Below are 26,379 nucleotides of genomic sequence, written 5' to 3' on the forward strand. Positions count from 1 at the left end.
CATTTTGGTTCATTCATAGAGTGAATGTCTTTTGGGAAACTCCCAGTTGTTTTTGTGCAAGTTCAAAGTTTTTTTAATTTAAGAAGGGATTGGACAAATACTTGAAAGAAAAAGGCAAATTTGGTGAGGAAAATCAATTTAAGTTCAGTTTTAATTTAAATTCCTTAAAACGGACATTCAAAATTTTTACAGGAATCATAAATAATACTGTCACATGGATATTATTCGTACAGGTAGATGGCCTTTGGTAATTTAAATGTTCACCTCTTATATCTCTGATTCCGTTCTTTCGTTCGTTGTTTTTCTGAATAAAAAGCATTGATCAGAACAGAACAATAAAAACAAAGGTCCTATTTGTGTGGTACCATTTCAATAAAATATACGAACGTCCAGAGGAAAAGGAAGAAGAGATGACATCCTGTTTATATCTCTTTGCACTTGTAATCTTACTTTCAAATTGTAATCTTCGTGCGTTTGGTTTTTATGCAGAGTGCGTCACGAGGGGTGTACTTTAGCAGTCTGATATGGAACTTGTCCGTTTCACATTCGAGAAGTAGGAGGACACATAAATTGAACAAGATATAAGTTGTCTGGCGCCAAATACTTAAATGATTGTTAGCGATTAGTATTCTGTGAAGGTGTCTTCCTTAGTGAATTGGTGAATATTGTCTGTCTCATAATGATTTTGTGGGAACAGGTTATTCCTCGTTTCTAGTTTTATCACACTCCCTCTGCAAAATAAGGAGAGGAGTTATTTTTTTTTTTTTTAGGTAAGGTAACACACCTTACCTAAAAAAAAATTTGATCTCCTTTCATACGTCCTTCTGCAGTAATGACGCTGACCAAGGCTAAAAAAAAAAATAAACAAACTATTTTATTTCGGTCACCTGGAAATTGACTTTAAGCTACCCATGTGTTGTTGTAGTAGCAGGGAATTAGGAGCATTGGCAGCTAAGGCCATATTGTCCGTGTATACTGTCTGCAAATTGAGCGTGTTCGGAGGTCGCTTTTCTGTTTTGCTCGAAGAACAGCCTGAATTTCTGGGACAAAAAACCATGCTACTCTCGCCTTAGACCAGCTAACTCAGTCATGGAGTGAACAAAGCCCATAAAAGTTTCTCGCATCATCGACGGGTTTCGAACCCTGGCATTTTCTACTGGGTGTGGGAACGTTACTGTGACGATACCACTGTGGTATCCCCGCAGACCATAACAAGACTAGTCTGTTGGAGCAGACGACATCCATTATGAAATGATTAAACACCTTTCCCGCGCACTCGTGGGTAGCACCGATAGTAGGATCGCCGTCGTCCACTCCACGTGGAGTAGAACTGAGTTCTGGTCCCGTCGATGATGTGAGGAATTTTTTTGGGCTCTTTTCACAACGTGGCTGAGTTAACCGGTCTCAGGCGAGGGTAGCATGGATTTTTCTCCCGGAATTCGAGTTTTTCTTCCAGCAAAGCAGAAAATCGACCTCCGAACGCACGAAATTTACAGACAATATATACGGAGCAACATGACCTTTGTCGCTAATGCTCCTATTACAACAACACCAACAAACTTTTCTTGAAAGTCATGAACCACCTGCTCTTCCTATACAACAGAATCGTCCTTGAAGAGCAATTTTCGGACACCTGATGTAAGGCAACTCTTCTTGTTTTTGATAAGCCAGGAAAGGATCCTAAATTTCGAAAAAATTATCGTCCTATTTCTCTGACTGGCTTTTTGTGCAAAAAATATTGTAGTAAATGGTGAACGCTCGTCTTTTATGGTACAGTACTTAGAATCAAATGACCTTCGTCCCCGGTGCGGCTTCCGAAGGAACAGCTGCCCTTTCGACCACTGAATTAGATTGGAAACATCTATTCGAGATGCCACCCTAAAAAGAGAGCAGCTAGTGTCCATCTTCTTTGACATGAAAAATGCTTTTGACGCAACTTGGTGATTTGAGATTTTAAACTCTATCTAAGAGGTCACTTTCGTGTTTTTATTAAAACCTTTTTATCCCTTCTTTCTTTCTTTCTTTCTTTCTTTCTTTCTAATTCAAGTAGGATCCACGCTCTCTCTCTCAATCGGTCCTTTTGCCAAGAGGAGGGAGCCCCTCAAAAATCAGCCTTAAGTGTTCCGCTTTTTGCCATTAAATTGAATTTTATTACCGAACAACTTCCTCCAACCATAAAAAGTGCAATGACGTCAGCATATTTTCTCAATCAGGCAACATGAGCGTTATTGGGAACAACTGTAATAAGCCATTGTCCGTCTTAACTCCTGGGCCATGGCCAATGGTTTCAGATTCTCACCGGATAAACTATTATATTAGGGTCACCCAATAATTTCTTATATATACACCCATTCTTACATATACATACACCTGGACGAAAAAAAAATCCAGTTTATTGTGGGGGGGTGGGGACCTTGCTATCTACGCCTGAGACCGACTAATTCAGCCACGGAGTGAAAAAGCCCGTTAAAGTTCCTCGCGTTATTGACGGGATTCAAATCCGAGCATTTTCCACCCGGTGTGGGGAGGAGTGACGATACCACTGTGCTACCCGACTTCTCACCGGAGAAGACTGTTTACGTCCATTTTTTATCACAAGCGTAACCTTAACCCAGAACCTGAATTAGGGCAAAGCATCATTCCAGTAGTAGCAGAGACGAAATTCTTGGGATTCATATTTAACAAAAGGTGATATTCCTCCAACATATTCGTCAGCTACGCACAAAGTGCATGAAAGGGTCGAACATTCTCCATTCTCTCTTCTGCTTCTTGTTGGTGCAGATCGGTGCACTTTACTCCATCTGTACCGTGCACTTGTTTGGTCAAAAGATTACTGGTCTCAGGTATATGCGTCAGCCAGAAATAGCGCACTTCGTTGGCTTGACTTCATTCACCATCAAGCCATCCGTATTGCTACTGGTGCGCTCAGAACATCACATTTCCAAAGACTATATGTCGAAGCAAGTGAACCATCCTTGTCGCTTCGACGAAAACAGTAGTCTCTACAGTATGCCTTTAAACTGAACTCCCTGCCGGACCACCTCAAGTGGACATCATGTTTTTGAGCCACGAGGAGAAAATCTGTATAACACTCTACGAACTGCCAACTGTCCATTTGGTATTCGTGTCCAAGAGCTTCTCAAAAAGAGCTTAACATCACGGTAGATAACCGTCGCTCGATCACCAAAGCAGCCCCTTCCACCCTGGCATGCTCAAATACCAGCTTGTGATTTCTCCTTTAAGAACGCGACGAAATCTAATACTCCATCTTTCATCTACCTTCAACTCTATTCACATTACAGTGCTGAACATTTTGACTTCTTGCCAGTTTACACACTCAGCTCGAAGTCGGAATCATGTGTAGGATCTGCTGCTGTTTTCAAGATAATACTATGTCTGAGCAGATTCAGCTTGAATGCAACATATACACTGCAGAGCTACATGCTACACAACTTGGTATCACATAAGAATTCGCCAATACCAACGGTTTATTATATACAGTTTATTATATAATCAGGGGACTTGACCTGTCAGTCCCCTAAACAGATTATAGTCAAGTAATCAGGTAAATTACATTCGTAGAGCTGTAGTAGTTTTTAGGAGCATCAGCGACCAAGGCCACATACACTGAGCAACGTGGCCTTAGTCGCTGATGTTCCTAGAAACTGTCTGCGCGGGTAGAAACACTGTTCTACACGAGCAGACAATTTTATTAAAGGCTTGATTTCATGAAGTTTGTATGTTAACTGCTTATACCACGAATTCTTTTCCTGTGAATGTGGGTAGCACAGTTCATAGGATCGCCATCCTCCCCACACCAGGTGGAAAAGACCTGAGTTTGAGTCCCGTCGAGGATGGGAAGAATTTTTATGGACACATTTTTTTTACAACGTGGCTGTGAGTTAGTCTGTCTCTGGCGAGGGTAGCATTGCTTTTTTACATATACACACTTATCTAAAATAGAAACTAGAGTTTTTTCGTCCAGCAGAACAGGCAAATCGACCAGAGAACACACACAGTTTACAGACACATACGGGTATTTGTAAGAAATTACCGTATGACTCTAACATAACAGTTTGTAATAAAATTATGGCAGGCTGGTCTGCGCCAGGGATCGTAAAGTTAAAGTTGTTCTTGCTCGGCTCCGCATAGGTCACAGTCATCTGAAACACTCCTTTCCGCTCATGGTTGAGACCTTATATGCGAGCAATGCGAAACCGTTTTATGCGTTAAACAGGTTTCATCCGATTGTACTAATTTTAGAAATGTTTGTTTCACTGATTTTAGCCGTCTGACTCAGTGTCTGACTGAGCTTTATACACTCAGTCATGCATATAAAATCATGCATATAAAAACATGGGTTTCGAATACAACACTTCATTCCCGTTTTATGGCTTTCTCAATGGAACAATCACATCTGCAGCACTTTGGATATCAAATCATCGTCGCTTAGATGATTCTTTGAGATGGCATGCCGTTGGACGCCATGAAGCCGGGTAGTCTCAGGCGGAGGTGGCACTTTGGCTTAATGTGCCATGCAGTGTCGTCACGGCACTATGGAAGCAGTTTCAGGGGACAGGAACAATTGCAAAATTGTTCCTGTCCCCTGAACTGAGGACTACATCAACCAGAACAGACTGCTGTCTGGTTCTAACAGAAAGTCGAAACCCAACAATGTCCAACTATCATCTGCCTCTTGAAGTTGCTGCAGCCACAAGTGAAACCATTACCAAGCAGACTGTGTTAAGAAGGTTCAATTCAAGTGCACTCTACGCAAGGAAGCCAGTGGTTTGTATCCTATTAACTCCAAACCACCGCACGGCTCGTCGAAACTGGTGCCATGAACAAGTGACTTGGAGCCCTTACAAATGGGATACAATTCTGTTCTCTGAGTCCCGATTTAGCCTACAAACAGATTCTCAACGTTATTTTATCTGGAGACAACGAGGAATCCGGTACCTGTTTGTTTGTTGTTTGTTATTTGGTTTTTAGGAGCATTAGCAACTAAGGCCATATTGCTCCGGGGGATATGCGGTGGACATTCCCTGACCTTTCCGCATCATCCGTATTTGATGGTGACGGGCTCGAACCCCGGTCTAAATCAAGAAGCGTATGCTACGCACTGCTGCTCCTTCCCACCTGGCTACGGAGGCGCCCCGGTACCTGTCTGAAGTTTCTTGCTGTCTATTCATTTCATCGTTATTCTATGGTAAGTCACAAGACCAAATTTTGTCCTGCTTCATCGCAAGCTGCACGGGTTACACCACATTTTCTAAGTGTTCTGTTAATTTTGTCGAGCAGTGTATTAACATATACACACTTATCTAAAATAGATAACTTACTTTTAAACTTATGCCGCTCTTTATTTATTTATGTATATATATAACAATTTGACGAGGTGACCTTTTTAAAGGTTACCTAAATCTCTATTTTTTTTCCCAGCGCAGTTATAACTCCAGTCGTTTTGGCGCTCACAAAATCAAATCAAATCTGATGTAAAATTCTGTCGGTATGGAAAAATACGGTCGGCATGCTTTTACGTTGGCACGAATTTCTTTAGCTTTTTTCGAGGGTAATCTTATTGTGTTGTGCATCTGATCATTCGATCAGATGCGTAACCACCTGATCAGGCCTGATAAATACTATAAGATCTACAGGTAGCACACAACTGAAGAAAATAATCGAAATCCCAACACTTGGAAGAAATAATCATGGTGACAGTTTTGATCTTTAAAACAATTCTTTTAGAATTGAAAATACAGATCAAATGTTAAGCTTTGGAAAGAACGCTGGATATAACCAGTAACAAATCAAAGAGAGCGACTGAGAATTTCCTGAGAATGCAATCCTTATGAAATATTGGACGACACCGATTACAGTTAATAGACATGAACAATTTAGACTAGCCCGACGGGGATGAGGAAGGTTAATCTGATAATACTGAGTCCATTAACTGACAGATTCTGTGAAGAGGGCAGTGACACTCAGAAGAAATCACTGAAGAGGACCATGGGTAGAAAAGAGTGCAACAACTTAGACATTAAACAGATTAAGTTTATTACTTTAAAGCCAGCCAGTGGGCAATGGTAATGGGAGACAAATAAGACAACAATAGGCAATAAAGGTGATTCTGTCGTAATAACAAATTAAAATGGACTGTGCCATAATAATCAAGGGTAGAAATATAGTTTAATTATAATATGGGAAAATTCTAAATATAAACAAAGGTTACCACTGAATTCGATGGCACTTTTTGCCGATAAAACTATGGTTAGGTTAGGTTTATTATTCGAAGGTCCGAATCTTTACAATCATACGACTCAAGTACTGTATATTAAGTCCAAAATACTAGCATTTCGAACTTTTATCTCTCTGATACAGTAACAAAAGTATTAAGTTCGCGTTGGTAAAAAACCGTTTGATAATCTCATTTGCAATTCTTTTCCATTATGACTGAACATTGACATTATATGCACTCGCACATCATTTTACTCTTCTAAATCGTTAAACCATTCTCTCGGTAATAACTATGAGACGCCATCACTCATCAATTAACACGTAGAGTCCGGTTTTTCAACATGCAATTCGGCCCGTGAACCCACGCTTGTACGGATATATCACCGTATAAACTTGATTAAAAATTGTAAATGGCATATTATGGTCTGAGTAGCCATTTGCGAATAGCATTTTCTAAGAATAATGAATAACGCATTGTCGGTTTATACATCATACCAGAGAAGTTTACAAGCTATAGAATACAAGAATATTGTCGTGTTTAGTGGTGGCATAGGATTGAACGGTTACTCAAACGCGAGTACTACTTCGCGCGCGCATTGGCCACTTAACAAATTAGGCCTGTAGTTGTGTTAATGAAACCGAATTATTTAGATTTTTTTTTTTTTTTTTTTTTTTGAATGCACAGAAACCGTTTTATAGGTAAATTAATACAAAATCGTGAAAAAATAATCTTACTGATATTTTTGATTAAACGCAGCAAGCCATGCTTGATCAATGTAATTTTGGGTATAGGACTTCATTAAAATTTCATTGTTGCCCCTCCCCCCTTTCCCACCCAACCTATGCACAACAAATAATCATCGATGAAAATTGAATTGGATTCCAGATGTAATCTGTTGACAACTCATGATGTCATGACGAATCGAGGCTTCTTTTAAGTTGTTGGTGTTTCTTTGCTGCAACAGCATTACTCATTTCGTAGCAGCGATTTGCTATTGGATGTCTCTTAATGGCCTTGTACTTATTGAGGAGAAAACACAATGGAAACACAAGCAAACCATTAAACGCTGCACAGTAGTTGATTGACATATTTTTACGCATGGAAAAGATGCTGAGTCATTCTGTAAAATGAAATTGCTTGTTTGTTGAAAGTGGAAAGCAATTATAGGCCGAATTTCAATTTCAGGATATTCCTGTATTTTGTACATTACAGAACCCACCCTAAAATGTAAACCACGAAGCCCATTGTTCTAAACACAGCAGTACACCATATGACTTATAGGACACTTGAAAATGCCCAGAATTAAGCTTCCTAGACACTTTCTACCTTACAAGCTATTGTCATAATGCAAATTAAATTTTGACTCTCAGAGACTTTCACTTCTCTGGAGGCCACTTCACATGCCCGTTATCCCAATTTAAACATCAAGTTATCCCTTGTCAAAAGTGACTTCTCTATAGGATAACGGGCCAAAAATGTCCATTGGAATACTCTTCTAACGCCCACAGTTCTTTCTCTGCTGCTTTTAGCTCTCCAAGTGAACGCTTTAATATTCTAATACAGAAAGCTTTGATACTCTATCATGGGGATGCCTTAGATGCTCGTATTCTTCCAATTAATTCCCTTGCTTCTCCAGATCCCGTTTTGGAAAGTTTTTAGAAAGCAGCCACGAAACTGTAGAATGAAGGCAAACAGCCATTTCACGTGTAAAAATCCTTCTTCAACATTTATCAACAGCCCCACCCTTATTTTCATGCCGCTGAATTGCAAGTACTTTTCCACGCACTTACATCCCTGTCACAAACGAACGATATGGTTCACTTTTATGATTCGCTTCTGGTTCATTTATTAGACCTCCAACTGAAATGAAAATGGCGACCTCTGAGCACATCTGTCGGAGACCGAAGGTGTGGCAGTCGTAGAGTGTCAGGTCAGGTTGGTGGTCGAGGTATTGCAGCACTTCAAAACTTTAATTTATTCCGTTGCCGTTGAGCTGCCCGGAGTGTCTGTGAACTTTTCACGCTATAGGAAAGACTGTGGCACATTTCACACAGTTCGTCCCATATATGAGTGCAATAGGGTAATAGGGTATTCATTGGTTATTGCCCTGGTGGGTAGCACGTATGTAGAATCACCCTGGGATTTTTGTAGGCCTTTTCCACAACGCGGCTGAGTAGGCTCAGGCGAGCGTAGCATGGATTTTCCTCCTGGAAACTCGGATTTGTCATCCAGAAAACAGAAATCGACCACAGCGATTCACAGACATATTATATACGGCGCATGATCCAAGTTATTGATGCGTCCAATACCCTACAACAACCATTACTGGTTATTCTTCCTTTGGACTCAAATATTGTATTTCCTCCAGTTGGATCTAATGTGATGTATCCATAAGTGTTTACAATAAGCAAACTCCAGCGACCATGTCCGCTCCTTCTTTGAACATCTGACACCCTAGTCCTAGCAGGTGTCGTTTTATGGGTGTAATTATTTATCAGTTATACACTTCTGCAATATACAATTTTTTTTTTTTTTAATAACGAAATGCTGATTACTAAGTACTGTACAGTGTATGATCTTTACCCGTAGTTAGAGAGAATTCCGTTGGCAAAGTTTAAATAAATAAACTTACATCAAAATAATGTGGATTTTCTCAGTCGTGAAATATTTTCGTGTTTCGAAATTTATAAAAGGGTTTCGTTACCTAAAAGGATTGATTAGCATACCCTAACGAATACTGGGATACAGAAGGTAATGGAAAGAATCTACATCTGAGAAATGATAATTTTTAACGTGGTTTAGGGTAAAAAGAAAAAAACATATATTTTAAACTAAACTCTGAAAGATATTAACTAAATGTTTTGTCCTGCTTATTTAATTAGGGTTACGTTAAGCTAACAATTTGTTTATTTGTGAAATTACAGCATTACCGAACACACGAAATATGACGTTCAAATCCAAGTAGTAAATGACCTTTCGAAATAACATCTACTGCCATCTAGTGCTTGGATTTCGAAACGTTTGCACTTCGTCGGTCTTTTTAATCAGATTCACACGCATTAAATGCTTAATGTCCATTTTAAAGGCCGGAATAAGGCGGGTTCTCACGATTTGAGAGGTACCCAGTGTAACTATTTTTGATTGTGTAAAACACAAAGAATTTTCAATAATAAAGATACCGAATAGGCTGTTACAAAAATAGATAGGTGAAAGACAGTTTTAATACCTGTAATCACCAACTGGGAAGAAACGAGCAAAGTTACTTAATGCAGACAGACAAGCTGAAACAAAAAAGAAAAAAAAAAAAAAAAAAAAATCAGCAAAAAAGCAACGACTTTTATGCGCTGATTGAGAAAAGTTATTTTCTGCCCATCTACCCTATTGCTCATTCATTCCTCTAATCAGAGCACTGCATCAAACATAATATCCAGTACTTTAGCTAAAATATACGGTATATGGATAGCCCATGTGATAGCTGTGAAAAAGAAATAATAATTACCCCGATTTTAATGAAATTCGGAAAGGCTTGACAAATAGTTCTGAAAGATATTAATATAAATAATATAAATAATATAAACAAATATAAATTTCACGTAATTCTATCGACTGAGAGTCCAGTTTTTACATGCTGATGGACGGAAGTAATGAAGATAATAGGCGCGTTATGCAGGTGCTAATGCACCTACAAAAGATTGCTGATCCCAATTTATTCACTTGGGATGGATGTGTTTTTGCTTCTTTTGAAGGCTCTTTGACGATAATACTTGCCATCGCCATAATAAATGAAAAATACTAAAACGTAATCGAAAGAGGAAAGTGTATTTTTTATTATATTTTATTATAATTTTTTTTTTCTGATGCAACGTAGAGATTAGAAAATTTGAAATGACTTTTATCACTCTTAGGTTAAGTACTACTTTACCAAACTCTCAGAGAATGCAGAGTTGAAAGCATTAAATCTATAAAAGAGCCTGATAAAAGATGAAATAGAGAACCCTCGAAAGAATTACTTTCGTTCTTTCCACTCCTCAATGGTATACACTTCACAATGATAGGTTTTATGACTAATGAAGTTATCCGCAGACCACAAAGGCTTTTAGAAACACTGGCTTACGATCATTTGCATGACTTGTGGCCAATTAGAGTACCATAGGCGGTGCGGCTTTCAGAAGTGTTTTTCGTTGGATCCTTTAAAAATTAAATAAAAGATAAATTGAATTTAATTACCTTGAATTTAACTTTATGTATCTTTAATTATTATATCTCTATAAATTAATTTTTAATATTTAAATATATTAAAATAATTAAATTTAACTTATTAAAGATGTAATAAGTAAATAATTATTTAATTTAGTTGCATCTTTAATAAATATTTAACTGTAGTGTTACGTCATTTAATTAATTTTTATGGGACGAAGTTAGTGACTTTAAGTAGCTGGTCATCCAAGCTAATCAAAGGACTAAAGAGGAAAGGGAGAACATTGACTTTATGAGGTTGTGGATTCATTCCCGAAGACTGCGTGTCTCATCTTTGTATTCAGGATTAGGCCGAGGCCAGTGTACATTGAGACCACTTTCCAGGCGAACATACAAGAGGGCTCCATAAATATATATTTTAATTTATTTTTATGTTTCTTATCATTTATTACATTAAAATTCTACGGGAAAAGTAAAATAGTAGAAGAAACATAATTTAAGAATGAAAATATATAAAATTTCAGGTATTAAAGTATGTGGCACAGTGTACAATGTGTACGCTCTGGCGGCTTGATCTACCAATTATATTGCGTTTGGATGATCAAACGGTAGAGCGTGTTTGCGCCCCTCAACAAGACATCATACATGCAGCAACATCGACACTTAGCCAGGCTGCAGGTTTGCAGTTATCCTAGCACGGGCGGTCTTATGTTAAATGGTATTGCCATGTGCGCATGAGTCTAGGAGTGGCGACATATTTTGAATGCGTTGCAGGCTGCTTGCAACTCAGTAGCCCACTGCAGTTAGACAAGTTGCGTTTTGTTGCCTCCGCATGAACAAGGCACATGCCGAATTGTGAACGTAGTTTAGTTTTAAATTTTTAAAAATATATATTACTGTACTTGTAATTATAAATAATCATATGTAATGAATTCTGAAATTTGAAAGTTTCAAAAATCGAAGAAGTTTCAACCAACACTTTGGATACCACGAAATATATCGGAATGGCTTCCTTTATTCATTTCGTACTAACAACAATTTTGATAACCATCAAATATAGAAGCCCTTTCCTGATTCGGCTTTCCCTTTGTGACCTCTAATAACCTTGCCGAGAACATCAGAAATGTGCTATAAGTTTTCGCCCGAGACAGCCACCCGTGATGAGATTGTCACGGTTTTAAAGTGTTCCGTGACTAATTGACGCTGACTGAGGACTTTCACGACTGTTATCGTGTCTACTTTAAAACAGGTATGAGTACAGGCACGCTATCGTCACTACTCTTGAACTCCGACAGCATCTCCTTGAGATTTTTCATTGGCGCACATGAAATTGCGTTTCTAATGGGACACTTGTTTCGGTTTTCTTCCGCAGTTTTATTAGCCATTTAGGATTCCATAGTTGTCGTGCGTTGCGTCTTCATTAATCACCACAGACCGTTTATCCACCTATCTGCTTCGGTGCAGAAATAATACGAAAAAGAAAATTAATAACATTATCTGATATTGGCCAAACAAATAATTTTCCCAATTTAACTGACACGCTCGGAGCTCTGAAATTCGAAATAGCACATTGAAGACTCGATGTAGAATAAGAACATGTACAGATGACGTTTAAATGGGTGGATATTAGAAATTGAGCATCACAGAATGAGGATATACAGTATATGGAAAGAGAGCAACAAATATAAGAAAGAAAAATGGATACGCCTATCGTGAGAAGGAAGGGAAAATAATCATTGATAAAAGACTATGAAATTGAACCTTCACTAACTTCATGTGGAAACTTTCTTTCGAAATTTCATACACAGGTAGATGGTAGATGCTGTAAAGAGATGACACTGCAAGCAAACAATTATCTGCTGATACAAATTGTAAGACACAAACAATATTTTCCAAAAACTTTACTGGAATGGTAATATACAGGATGATTCTAAATCATGTTTGAATTTTAAAAATTATAACTACGAAATGAATACTACATTGGATTACATTTTTTTTTTTTTTTGGTTAGGCGGTGCTACCCAATGTTTGGCATCCGCGTCGTTATTGTACAAATCACTTACTAAGGCAGAATAAAGACCCACACCTGGTTCAGTCACTAAGGTAGCACAATGAGTCACCGTCCAGGATCTGTCGCTTAAGGCAGCACAGTGAGCCATCATGTGGATTCAGCTTCCTGGGATCAATCACCAAGATAGCAGTGAACCACCATCTAGAATGTTATTAAGTAGCACAGTGAGTTACCGTTCAGAATCGGTCGCTAAGGTCATTTAAGCAGCATAATGAAAGGATAGGAAACAAAGCGTATTATGTGTTCGTTGAAGTGTAAAACTATTTCTATTGACTATTTCAGTTTACGACCTTTCTCGCCGATGGCGCTGACAGCTCTGAAAAGTAAAAGATGGCAATTTCACCGGCAGTGACCGATAGTCTTGTGTATTGTAGTTTGACGAAAGTCTGTCTGCGATCACTGTACGGAGATGAATTTACGTTCAGGTGCCGTCCTACATAAGATACTATACTATGCGATCACTGTACAGCAACGTTTTCGACGATTTGGATAAACTGGAAAGCACCATAGAGGACTCAGAGACAGAATTGTTGCTGATGTGGTTGCTAAAATGCTCACTCGTGTGTGAGAGGGACGAGCTGCGATACAAATGGGACATCTGTTCCGTACCCGGGGAAGCCATATTGAAAATTTGTCAAATTATCAACTTTTATTTAAATTTTAAAAAAATTTCAAATTCAAATTGTTTTTAAAAAATTAAGTTTGCTCCAGTAAATTATGATTTGAATTATATCTGTGCTTCTGTTCATTTCGGAGTTAAAACTTCTTCAGATCGGGACCCGATTCAGAACTACCCTGTATAAAATGTTATCTTTTGATACAAGAAATGTTTCTATAAAAAACCGGCTAAGGGCAGCTTGCTTGTTCGCTGTATTTTGTGTATGCTCATCTGTTATCACCAATAGCGAATGAAGATGAAGCGCATTATGCAGTCATTTTTATCAAAAATTTGGAATACTTTATACTATGTAGTTAAGTAATCAGCTTCAGCTTACTGATTGTCAACTTTATTAATTCAGTGTTCTGTTCTAAAGTATTATAGATAAAGTATTAATATAGCGTGTGAATGTTCATTTTGTGACATTTCTTGAAATTCCAACCGCAAAACAGTGTGTACATTAACCTGACTTTTTTTTTTTTTTTTTTATTATTCTTTAGGGTTACCTCTTCCATTTTCAAGTGCTTTCGCAACCGTCCATGCTCCGATACCTGTGGACCAGAGAACACACGAGGGACGTTATGTCTGGGATCCTCGACTACATACCTTTCCGTCTCATGCTGCAAGGTAAAGCACGTGTCTGTATTACCTTTAATGACAGGGAATAAAAACAGTAACAAATGCATCTAAACAAACAGTGAAGTGAAAATCACGCACACAGAATGATCCAATTTATACAACCTCGTCCAACAACTTTTTTTTGCTTTGTTTGCTTTTGTTTCTTGTGGTGGGGGGGGGGGGACTCATTTGTGAGCAACCGTCTGCACCATATTGTCGTTCATCAGAGCAACAGCAATTTTGAGTGCGTCATTTCTTCTTCTTTTGCCTTCCTCCCGTAATTTAACTGTACCGTAAACAAATAGAAACATCATCAAAAATTTTGCATTTTTGAAAAATCTGAATCTTTCTCAAATTCGTTAATAAGTACTTTTGAAGGTTTCTTCTTCTTCTTTTTTTTTTTTGGAAAATATTTGGAATTATATTTATATGAAACCGTAACCGAATTTTCAATATTGTACCTTGTTAAATTAAAATTTATGACGTGTTTATGTAATTGAGAAACCTTATTTCATTAAATTTTATTGCAATTATAACGCTGGGTGTAACAACAAACATCCTTATTTTTCCTGTTGTGCAATATGTACAAGAGGTTTCTGAGAAATATCTTTCTTCTTTATTAAACACTTAAAAAAGACAGTTGCGCACTTCTTAAAAATTATGGAATCAATTTTTTTGTTCCTTTTTGTAACTACAAATCTGATTCACCTAAAAAAGCCACAGATTGCAGGAAGAGTTTATTGTCATATAAGTTAGTGTATTAGGATAATTTCGATACACAATAAACCAACCGAAGTTATGCAGCGTCATTATATATATCATAATGACGCTGCATAACTGCTCATATTATAAATTCCTTTACAAGTTGCTATCTCATTATACCTCGAATAAGCAACCCTTTCCTAGAAGAGAAGACTCTTGTTACTTATTCTTAGTGGGCACCACCACCACCACCCAAATAGCTCTAAAAGGGCATCCAGGTGGTGATGTCCACAGAGAATAAGTAACAATAGTCTTCTCTGCTGGGAAGGTGTTGCTTATTCGAGCTATAATGAGATAGCAACTCGTTGTGAAAGAATTCAAAATATGAGATGCTATGTAATGATACCACTGCACAACTTCGGTTGGGTTACTGTGTATAGCAATGATGCTAATGCAGTAACTTATATGACAGAAAAAGTGACTTAACGTCACTTTTTCTTTCAGCCTCTCAATTATAAACCAGGGTTGACAGCAAGATTAGTATATCAAATTACCTTCAAGGCTGTTGGTTGATTCCTAAGCATCCTGTTAAGTCATTTCAGTATCCAATATTACAAATTGAGGTATTTTTAAGGAGGATAATGCGCAGTCTAGCTGGCCTAAAGGGGTATAAAGGTTATGTATCTGGGGATTTATTCTTTCATCAGTTTGATGTCCCTAAGTTCCAGAGTCCTTTATCCACGTTGCTTCAAGTACTCGGGTTTTGATTTCAAAGTTCAGTGATTTCGTCAGTGATCAAAGTTCAGTTGTCTTCGTCTTTTTCCTTTTGATTTGGACTGCTGTAAACTCAGGGTGTTACCACTTCCACGAATCCAATTACAGGACGTTACTGAATATTAATTTGACCTATGTTGTCTTCTCTGTTGAGGAGAGATAGATGTTTAAAAGTGTCAAGTAACTTTTTTGGACGCAGTGTATATTTTCTCTCTCCTTATCGTGCTATCTGACTTGTTATTAATGCAGGCTGCGAACAACACTTTCAATGCATAACGTAAAGAAATCGACGATCTCTTTTCAACACATGATTAACTTCGTGATGATAATGGATCCAAAATGATAAATGAGTGACTTGACAAAGATTCCTTTTAATTATTTCAGGTTATGTGCCGAAGGTGCAGGTGGAAGTCTGCCGGATTTCTCGCACTTCTCCCAGAGGAGAGATATCACCAATGGACACACGGACTTTTCCTCCCCTTATCGTCTTAGTCCGTATATGGAGCAGATGTTCACGTCGCTGCACAGCAACCCATCACTGTCGTCCTCGATGATGGGGCCCATTGACGGCAGAGGTAAATATTTTGTCATTACGTGTCGCCTCTTAAATTAAGAGAAGTCTGTTTTTATTTTACTTTATTTGAATGCGTTCTTTTTTTTTTTTTTTTTCAGTGCTAATCACTTTAAGCATGCAACTAAATGATAACCTATAATTAAGAATAAGAATATTGTTTTTTTACCTTTGATCCATCTGTCGTTAGCTGCATGCATGAACGAGCTGTCTTGAAAAAATGCGTCATTTCAGGTAAAGGGGGAATAGTTACGTTTCCTTACGTAGTTGCTAATTGAACGATAGTTAAAGAAATGGTTCTTAAGCATCGTAAAGTATTATTATTAGTATTATCCATAAAGTGCAAGGAAGCAACAGGATTTTGCTGCACTGGCCAAAACAAAAAACGTAGATAAGAAAAATACAAATTATGCTCTTCTCTTCTCAAGCAGGTAACTATTCAGAAGTCAACCGGATAGTTACCTCCTCATGTAGGTAACTGTGCAGCTGATATTTGAATTTCTCCCAACTCTCAGGCCTTCTACCTGGCAAGGCAACTTTCCAGCAATAAATGACTCGCTTGCTAAAAGAAAACTTCTTACAACCTAGTCTTAAACCTCATCCTCTGTAATTTGAATTTATGGCCCCCAGTTCTGGAATTCTTTAACACTGAAAATTGCGCCTTCATTCATTTTACTAACCCCTCTCAGCATCTCACTCAGGTCTCCTCTGAGGTGCCTAGTTGCCAGGCTTCCACATAATCAAAATATTTCATCTTACAGTCGCCTTTTTGCCTTTCCCAAAGGCGAGTTGCCTTTCCTTGGATCTTTTTGGAAGCCCAATCTCTTTTTTTTTTTCAGATGAGGTCTTCATACTTGGACAGAGTATTCCAAATGCGATCTTTCAATTGCCTTATGCAGTGGGATTATGACCTTCCCTATCTCTACAGGATAATGTTCGATAAATCATCGATAGGACAGCAATGACTTTCCTGACTGTTTGTTAACACCGCTCGGCAAACTTCATATCTGTTCGTAACATAACTCTCAGATCCCTTTCTTCTGCTACCGTTTTTAATTCACCCCCATCAAGTGTATAATTTATTTCGGAGTTGCTATTCCCAAAATGCAAGGTCCTCTAAGACCTTGCATTTTATTATTTTGCTGAATTAAAGCTTAGCTACCACTTTTCTGAACATTACTGAAGTCTTAAGTCACCTTGATGAAACGCTGCTTGGTGCTGATCATTAACGAATCTCCCAATGTTGACGTCGCCTGTAAATTTTGACATCATTCCTTTTATCCCTTCGTCGACGTCGTTCATGAAAATCAGCAACAACAGTGCTCCAAGAACCAATCCTTGGGTGAACTCGCTTCTGATGTTATTATACCAGTCTGAAGAATACCCATTAATCATAACCCTCTCTACTTTCTGCCCTGCAGCCACCTTACAATGTATCTTAGACTCTTTCCAGTATTCCCAACATGTTCCAGCTTATACAGTAAGCTCTCACGAGTCGAAATTGTTCCTTACAGCCAACTCTGAGAAACTATGTCAAAATCGTTCACTAGGTTAGTTAAACGTGATTTTCCCTTAAAATCATGTTGTGTATCCTTCAGAATGACATATCTATCTAAGCGTCTCTGAATTAAAAAGTAGCAATAGTTATAATTAAAAAGTATTAAAGTAGTTGCGTTTCTGAATAAATTTTATATCCCAATGATCAGAGCATTTAAAAAGTATTCTTTTTCTTTTCCGAAATGTTTACTGATATCAATCAAAAGGAATTTTCAGTTTTGCAACCTTAAACACTCCTTAGAAGCCCTTGTTCCTGTTAAGATACTTCATATTCAACTGGCTTACGCATTTTTTTAACATGTAATGGAAGTGCTAATTCTTAATGACGTATCTTAGCTGTTCCGCTTGGAGCAACTTTTCAAGAAATATTTGTGATGAAAGAACTGTCAGATAGAAAACAAAGTGACTAATGCACTATACTCTTACAAGTATAAAAATAAATAAATAGAGCAAAATCCAATTAAATTAAACCTTCACAGCCTGCTACTCTCATTGGTCACAAAATATGACATAACTGATAAATGCCAGTTCATATCCAGATTCCATTGCAGCTGGATGTGATCTGGAGAGTTTACTTTTGTGTTCCAAACTTGTATCACTTTCATCACTAATCTAAAAGTTAATTTTTTTTTCACCTTGTGACAGTTCATCTTTATTGCTGTCTGTATTTTCTCTTTATTATCACCACTTTCCGAAAACGAGTGGAATATGTTTTCTTATAATATTTTGATTACTTCTCAGATTGATTTCCATATAGTTTTGTGCTATATGTAGCATCTACACATTCGGATTTTTCATTGCATTTCTGAAATACTCTTAGCTATGGAACGGAGTGAAGAAATCTTCATTTTCACGAGGCACATTATCTTATCCTTCTGAATTTTAAAGATTTCTCTTTTTTATAGAGTCCTCTTTTTCTTTTCTCCTTTCTAACAAGTATAACTATTAAAGTATAATTATTAAAGAAATAACAATAAAATAATAGTAAAAAAATATATTCCTGACTTCGAGCGATATCCCATTCTGTTCGAACTTCTAAAATGTTTACATGTTTTTACATCCGTTGAAATTGTTGGCATTACAGTAATATTTTATTTTGATGATTTTATTTAATAAAGTATGTTTTACTCCTTTTTTACTAGAACTCGAGCTGCTGATGGACACCTTTGGAAAGCCGTTTGGTCTCAGTGAAAGTTCTAGTGAGATCATTTTATGGCTTCTTCTAATTTATTTTCATTCATGCATTTTTGCAATTCATTAAACTATTTCCTTATCCAGCTTTTGATATACAAGAACCTTCTGAAGCGACTGGTTCACTGGGCCCTTCTATTATCTTCAGATATTGCCTTAAGAAAGACCAAACATAGTCCCATATCATCAGATGTGTTGCCTTAAGAAACATCAAAAATAGTTCCAGATCAAATTAAACGAAACTGTTTAAGCACGTTTATGAGTACTGCATACAGGTTTTGAAGCTTCGTTTTAGGAAGGATGTACAGCTGCTGGAACGAATAGAGAGAAAAGCTATAAGACTGGTGAGGGGAACCAAGAGAGTGCTCTTATGAACGGCTTCAGTTCTGCAAATTGCACATATGGAGACTAGGCACCTGCGAGGTGATCAAATTGAGGTGTTTAAGGCTTTGAATGGATTGAGCGAGCTTCAATGCTGGTTGGATCCTTTCTCTTGCTCAGACCACACACATAAGGGGGCACAAATTGAAATTGAGGAAGGATGGTTGCAGAATAGATGTGCGAAAATTTGCCTTTAGCCAGCGGATGATTGATTGCTGGAACAAACTTCCATCAGTTGTTGTGGAAGTTGATAGCTTAAAGAATAGGTGAAGGGAATGAATAGGTTAAAATGTGAGGTGTCGTTTTTCTTTTCTTTTCTTTTTTTTTTTTTTTTTTTGGACTGATGCTGTATAAGCTTGCTTTGTTGCGTCATTTGCCATTAGCTTTAGCTAACTTTCTCCTGCACGATTATGTTTTAGTGAATAGAGTTGTGGATTTTTTAGAAGAAATCTTTATACTCCGAACATGGAGTCCTTTTCCTGGAGAAACTTTTCCTTGCCAACACCTGTATCTACCAAGTAAGGCATATTTGCATATTTCATGCAATATGAAACTGAATAAGCTAGCTATATGACTATAGCCATACATGTCCGTTTGTGTAAGTTCGTACACAGAACTAATGTAAAATACAATGAAACTAGATCTCTGTATGTACCAATGGTGGACAGAGGGGGCATATGCCCCCCTTAACCAAAAATTTGAAATTAAAGAAACAGAACGCAGGAGGCGGTCTATAAAAAAAAAAAAAAAACTCTAAAGTCTGGTCGCCATGCTTCTCCTTACGACGTTATCTGGACCTAGTTGCCATGCTCCCCCTTACGATGATATCTGGATACGCCACTGGACCATGTACTTTAACAACAGGAAGTGCAGAAGACAAATCAAAGTAAGCTGCGGAGAAGAACTCAAAAATGATGACCGAGGACTAGAAAAAGAACATAAGAATACTGGCTAATTAAAATAGAGGCTCGTATGGATTCGTATAATGTTGTATCTGTTTTAGTATATTAATGAATAAATTTCTAAAAAAAGCTTCTTCATATACTTGCATTTATTATATTTACACCTTGAGGTATTCTCGAAAGAAAAGTCGGGTCTGCTTACAAAAAAACAGTTTAAGATATTATACAGTAGTTTCAAAAAAAAAAAAAAAAGGAAAAACAAGGGCAAGCAAGTAAATTAACTTCAAATATATTCCAACCTTCAGAAATTGACAAGGAAAAAACAGCATTAGGTATACTTAAAACTGGTCACATGTTTAATAATTTTATTATTTATTATAATTTTGTTTTGTGGTATGCATTCCGTTTCTTTAAAATCTCTAGTTTTGTACATATTATTCTTTAACTGTGCTTTGTATCTAAATATTAAATAGAACGGTGAAAGATTGCAGCCTTGTTAATATGAGTAAATGAGGATACGCCATTTGGCGTTTCGAGCTCAAAGCTGCGCCCTGTGTATACAGAGTGTCTCAAAAATATTGGTACAAATGTTGAGGGGAGGTAGGTAACATCTAAAGGAATGTGAATGGCATAGCAACCCATAACCGGAAACGTCACCGTAAGTCGGTACACGGCGCTGTTCATCAGTTCGCGAGAGGGAAAATTTCTGGTTTACTCATTCAAGCAGTAGTCGCCGCACGAAGAGCATGCATCGATATACCAACTGTAAGCTGGCAGACATGCACCTAGTGTATGGATTAGCAAAGGACCCACACGGTGTGCGCCCCCATGCGGCACAACATCGCTTCGCAATAAATGTGTGGGCAGGTATGGTCGGTGACTGCTTAGTCGGCCCATACCTGTTACCATCCTGCACGAACTCCGCTAAATATCGGATCTTTCTTGAACAAGTTCTACCAGGGTTACTTGACGATGTTCCAGCAAATGTGAGACGCAACATTTGGTTTCAACATGACGGGGCGCCTGCCCATTATGGAAGGTGTGTTCGTGACCATTTGAACAGGCGTTTTGGGCGTCGATGGATTGGCTGTGGTGGACCCGTTGCGTGGCCCCCACGCTCACCTGATTTATCGAGCCTGGATTTCTTTCTGTGGGGGGCCCTCAAATCTATGAGGCACAATATGAAATGCAGTTGGAGGACTTAAAAATCAAGGACATGTGGAGTGCAAGACTAAAATGTCTTAAAACTGAAATTGAGGATTTGGAGAGGCAAAAGGCTGCAATTCTACACAAATGGACGGCGATTGATGAGTTGAAAAAGTAAGACCAAATTTTGTTCGATGTGTGGAGTAGCGTACCGGACACGTATACAGTATACATTTGAAAATATTTGCGTTTGGACTTCTCTCAATGCTTGGTTCGACGTATTTTTGCCGGCAAATATTTTCCAACATGAACCTTATTAAAAATAAATCAAGAAACCATCTGAACAATACAAGTCTCTCAGCATGTTTAAAGATGAAAATTGCGGCATACGCGACTGATCTTGAGAGACTCGCTCAAGAAGTTCAGCAGCAAAAGTCACATTAATTCGTACCTAATTGAATGTTGTTACGTTGTTTCAGTATTAATAAATAACATTTCAATAAAAAAAAAAAAAATATATATATATATATATATATATATATATATATATATATATTTCATAAAACATCTTCCCACTCTATTCCATTTCTTAAACTCCCCCCCTCCTCCAGCTTCAGAGGAGGTGCGGCTCTTCGGATTCTTTTTTTTTTTTTTAATTAGATCAAAAATGGCCCTTCGCTCAAAAAAGGTTGCCGACCCATAGGGCAACGAATCTCGATATACGATAGGGAATTACACGCCATGCCGACATGTCTTTAATATCGTCGCAAAGTTAACAAATGAAACTAGACGTAAAGCGGATAAAACACGTCATATAAACTTTTCGAAAATGACAATGTTGACGTGTGAAAAGCTGGGAACCACAACAGCAACGACGGCGGAAATTACAAGATTGTCGAAAACTGCAATATCCAGCATTATAAGGAGTGGTAGGAAAAGGTCTGAGTAGTCTATTGAATTGAATGAACTGTATTCATAATTCATTGTAAACTCCTCTGACTTGGTGGTCGTTCCGGAGTATAAAAGGAACCCACTTCTGGAAGGAGTAAATGTGATAGATAAAGGATACCACTGGAGAGGGATTGCACTGTTTTATGCAGTAGTGAGGTCGAATCGCCCATTTCCTGTTGAGCAAATCGCAAATTACTGTAAGCGTCGTAGAGATCAATCCATGTTTGACATAGAAAAACTGGTTCCTTTGATCTTTTGAATCTATTTCTTTTGCACCCGCGTCTGTGACCTATTTGCATAAATGTGGTAAAGGTTTTAATATTAAAAATTGGTAGTGTATTGATATATAAATACGATCTATAAACTATGTAACTTTAGCAAAAGTCTCCCACAAGTGGATTATTCCCTGTGGGATAATTCAGCAATTTCTTTTGAGCGAGATGTTTGAATTCTAGAGATCTAGTTCTTGGCCTGACGAAGCCGTGTAATCAACCCCAGGATGCAGCAGCACACGCAACTGAATTTACCATGGTTGAAACCGATGATAAATATTAGAATAAGTTTGCCGAACCCGTAGAAACTTCTTTTTTTTTTTTTTATTTGGGGTGGGGGAAAAAATGGCATTCTGCAGTTCACGAAGAGGACAATTTTGTGACTGGTATTTGTTATTGATATTTGCTGAAATTTTCACGATGATCCTACCTAGTTTTCTCGCCCACACTTTCAGTTAAAAGGCCCATTTCATAATGTATAATAATTTATTACTTGATTTACAGGGACGAGGATTTTTTGCTAAATTTTTAATCTTTTCACACTTTCTTGTAACTTTCACACAAGAACCGTATACATCTTAGGTAGGAAAACTCAGTCTTCGCAATCTGTCCAAATTCTTTATACTTTTGATATTTCTTTTTGTCTGGATTAATAAAATAGATATTCTGTAGCATCCAGTTTGCAAACCTTGACATTCATTCTTGTTTAATTTTTATCTCTAAGTTCCGCTGACAGCAGATAACCTCCAGCAGATGTCCATGCTGCACCAGAGGAGTCTTTTAGAAATGCATTCGACCTTTCCAACAAGTGTAGGAATGACTCCGGAACTAATGCTAGCATCGGACGGTAAGCAGTTTTTAGTAGACAGAAGCCATTAAATAGCTGTATTGTTTTCTGTAATTTTAAAGATATTATGGTTTTATTTGGATGGTACAGTACTGTCATGCATCTTTCGGAATTATTTTTAAATTATTTTTTTGGGTACATTTCCAGGTTCCACAGCCTGTGAACTTTTCTTTCACCAGTGATTAACTGATAATAAAAAAGCTTGAAATAATAATCGCTGGAAGTATCATTTTTCCATCTCCTTTCCGTCCTTTCTTGCAAAGATCAGTAAATTCGTATCGTTTCCCCTTAGGCTAAAACTCCGTGGTACCTATCTGAAAAAAAAGTCCTAAAAATCGCCTATGCCCGAAGAAATGTTATCATTCAGATTTGAACAACCATCTAATTTTGGCTTTCAGAAACCCTAGAGCTATTGTCGCACTCGAGAATGGTGCATTGCCATAGTTCCTGGAACTTTATAGCCACACTTAGTAAATACAAGACGTATTTATTAAAAAATATATATTCCCGGTTATTTGCTTTTTATTCCTTTTAAAGTCGTTCCCTTGGGTAGCTCTACATGAAGCCAAATGTGGAGGGATGGCGAAGTGCACAATTCACCTGAAGGATCCTCTCTACTAACGCGCCCGATCTGGTGCCCTCTGACTTTCGATTCCAAAGTATCAATTTGAAATCGAAATTTGGATTTTAATGGACTCAGCTTTCGTAGAGTCCGTTAAAACTGACATCAATAAACTAGAAATGCGTTCGATCGAGAAAGGTGAGAATAGTTTCATGTGGAGCTGTCCAACTTGAGGGGTCAAAAGCGGATAATTGATAAGTTCAGTTCTAACTTACCTGTAATGCCATTTTTTTGTAACTTTCCGGATACGGACCGTTTAAAGAATACCTAATAAAATGTGATAGTAATGATAATAACAGCTATTGAGGCTAAGAAAAGGATGAAAGGCAAAAAATAATTCTGCAAATTTTACACAATTGTGACGTGTCAGAGAAATCATGACGCAGAGAATAAACAAGAATATATAAATATCCACAATGTACCATTCATTACGCTAAGTAATAAAGCACCTAAGTGCAATAGGGTGAAATAAACTCAATTTGAATAAAAAAACAGACTATTTTTTATTAATATTTAAGTAAAAATGTTAATTTAATTAAGAATTTTAATCTTTTTAAAAGTTTTGTAGCATTTGTGGTCTTTTAAAGGCATTTTAAAGGCAATTTCAATGTGTAGAACAGTTTAATAACAATTTTTTTTCTCTCTCTCTCTCTCTCTCTCTCTCTCTCTCTCTCTCTCTAGGAACTCATTTAACAAGCCCAAAGCCAGCTGTTAGACATGGACGCAAACGTGCTCTGTCGAGTTCTCCCTATTCCGACTTCGACATCACATCCATGATCCGGTTTTCGCCTAATTCCCTGGTGTCTTTCGTGAACGGGTCCCGAAGCTCAAGTGCAAGTGGATCTTATGGACATTTATCTGCAGGTATCTAAGCCAGTTACAGTTAAGGTATTTAATTTAGTGGTCTTAGTGGATTATGGAATATGATTATCATCCCCTTGTTCCCGTCCGTTCGCTTTAAATTCTGAGCATAGATGATCCCGATACATCTCTCAATAGCAAAAAATTATGTTATTACAACTACTGTTGTTCAATTAGGTTTCATAACAAAATATTAAGCATAGGGTGTTTATAAAATGTGAATTATAGGATCTTTTCAAAATGACGTAACATTTTTAAGGGAAAATATCCCTTAATTAAAGCAAGAATGCGTTGTTAAGATGTATTATAAAGTCTGACAACTGTATTACCAGATTCGAAATAGTAGACTACGTTGAGACCCGAAATAAGGTTGAATTGTAGCGCAAGTTTTAAGCTAAACGCGTTTAATTACTCCCATGACAAGAAAGCATGCCGGTAAAGTCAGCTTTTATGCAGTATTTATGTGTAATTTCAGGAGCCACCGTGACGCAAAAGTTACGAAAGCGAAGATTGACAAAAGATTAGAAGTGATGACTTCAACGAGTATCAGAAAGAATTTAGACATAACGGAAGTTTTCTACTCTGAGCGTTTCAGAACCGATTTTGAATTCTGTGGTTGTTTTTGTTATGAGTTATACAGAGTGATCCAAGAGGAATAGTAAATATTTTGAAGAGGTTATAGTATCGATTATTCTGAGTAAAAAAGTTCATATAAACATGTGTCCAATTCTCAATGGATACGGAGATACAATTGTTTGAAATTGGCGTGCACAGCTCTTTGAATCAGATGTGACCAAGAAGCAATTATAACCTGACGCTGTTTGGTGTTAGAAGTGTTGTTAAGAGCATCTTCACACATGCTCAATATGCCGATATGGTGTTTGTCTACGGTTTTTGTGGTGGGAATGCCACTGCTGCTTGTAGAGATACGGTTTCCTAACCCAGAATACCGGATTCAAGAGCGTTTACAAAACTGCGCGAGACTACCACAGTTCACAGCGCTCATATTTCTTTTGAACGAGCAAACGAACTCCTGAACTTACTTATGTTGTTTGACGCCTTTTTTCACTTTCTTATTCCAAAGGTGTTTTTCCTTCTGTTTGGAAATTTGCTCATATCCAGCCAGTTCCTAAAAAGGGTGACAAATCCTTCCCATCTAATTATCGTCCTATTGCAATTACTTCTATCCTTTCTAAAGTAATGGAGAAATCAATTAACCGCCAACTCTTAAAACACCTAGAATCCATACTGGCGATCGTCTGATCAACGATCGCCAGTATGGATTCTGTTAGTGTCGATCCACTGGTGATATTCTGGCTTATGTTACCCATTTATGGACAAATTCAATGGAAGAGTTCGGTATAACACAAGCAGTTGCTCTTGACATCTCAAAGGCTTTCGATCGTGTTTAGCATAAAGGTCTTCTAAACAGATTTCCATCTTATGGTTTTCCAACTGTTTTTTGTAATTGATTATTCAGTTCTCTCTCTCTGACCGCTCACTGTGGGTGATGGTAGATGGCTCTCTGTCTTCTAACTTCTCCACTAATGCCGGTGTCCCCCAAGGTTCAGTTCTTTCCCCCACTCTTTTCCTGTTGTATATTAATGACCTTCTTCCATTGACCAGAAATCCTATGCATAGTTTTGATGATGATAGCACATTGCATTCCACTTTCCAATTAACGACTGTATTTGATCTGGTGGTTGAGCCCAAATAGCGGACAAAAAGTTTCCACCATCTGTATTTTATGTTATTTTATTTTTTTATTCGTTTTGTAGAGAGAGAGAGAGAGAGAGAGAGAGAGAGAGAGAGAGAGAGAG

The 26,379-nt window shown here is 37.6% G+C and overlaps 1 protein-coding gene across 2 annotated transcripts in view; it reads left to right on the forward strand.

Annotated features, from left to right (window-relative positions):
- Positions 1-26,379, forward strand: part of LOC150084506 (transcription activator GLI3-like) — a 215,630-nt gene that overhangs the window by 103,093 nt on the left and 86,158 nt on the right. For both annotated transcript variants that reach the window (XM_090376100.1, XM_090376102.1), the window contains exons 3-6: positions 13,665-13,791; positions 15,643-15,833; positions 22,954-23,076; positions 24,380-24,562. In XM_090376100.1, the coding sequence (XP_090232226.1) occupies positions 13,665-13,791; positions 15,643-15,833; positions 22,954-23,076; positions 24,380-24,562 (624 nt within the window). The remainder of the gene's footprint in view (positions 1-13,664; positions 13,792-15,642; positions 15,834-22,953; positions 23,077-24,379; positions 24,563-26,379) is intronic.

Source organism: Mastigoproctus giganteus, chromosome 6 (genome assembly GCF_048544385.1).
Source record: "Mastigoproctus giganteus isolate SK-2022 chromosome 6, ASM4854438v1, whole genome shotgun sequence".
Lineage (NCBI taxonomy): Eukaryota > Metazoa > Arthropoda > Arachnida > Uropygi > Thelyphonidae > Mastigoproctus > Mastigoproctus giganteus.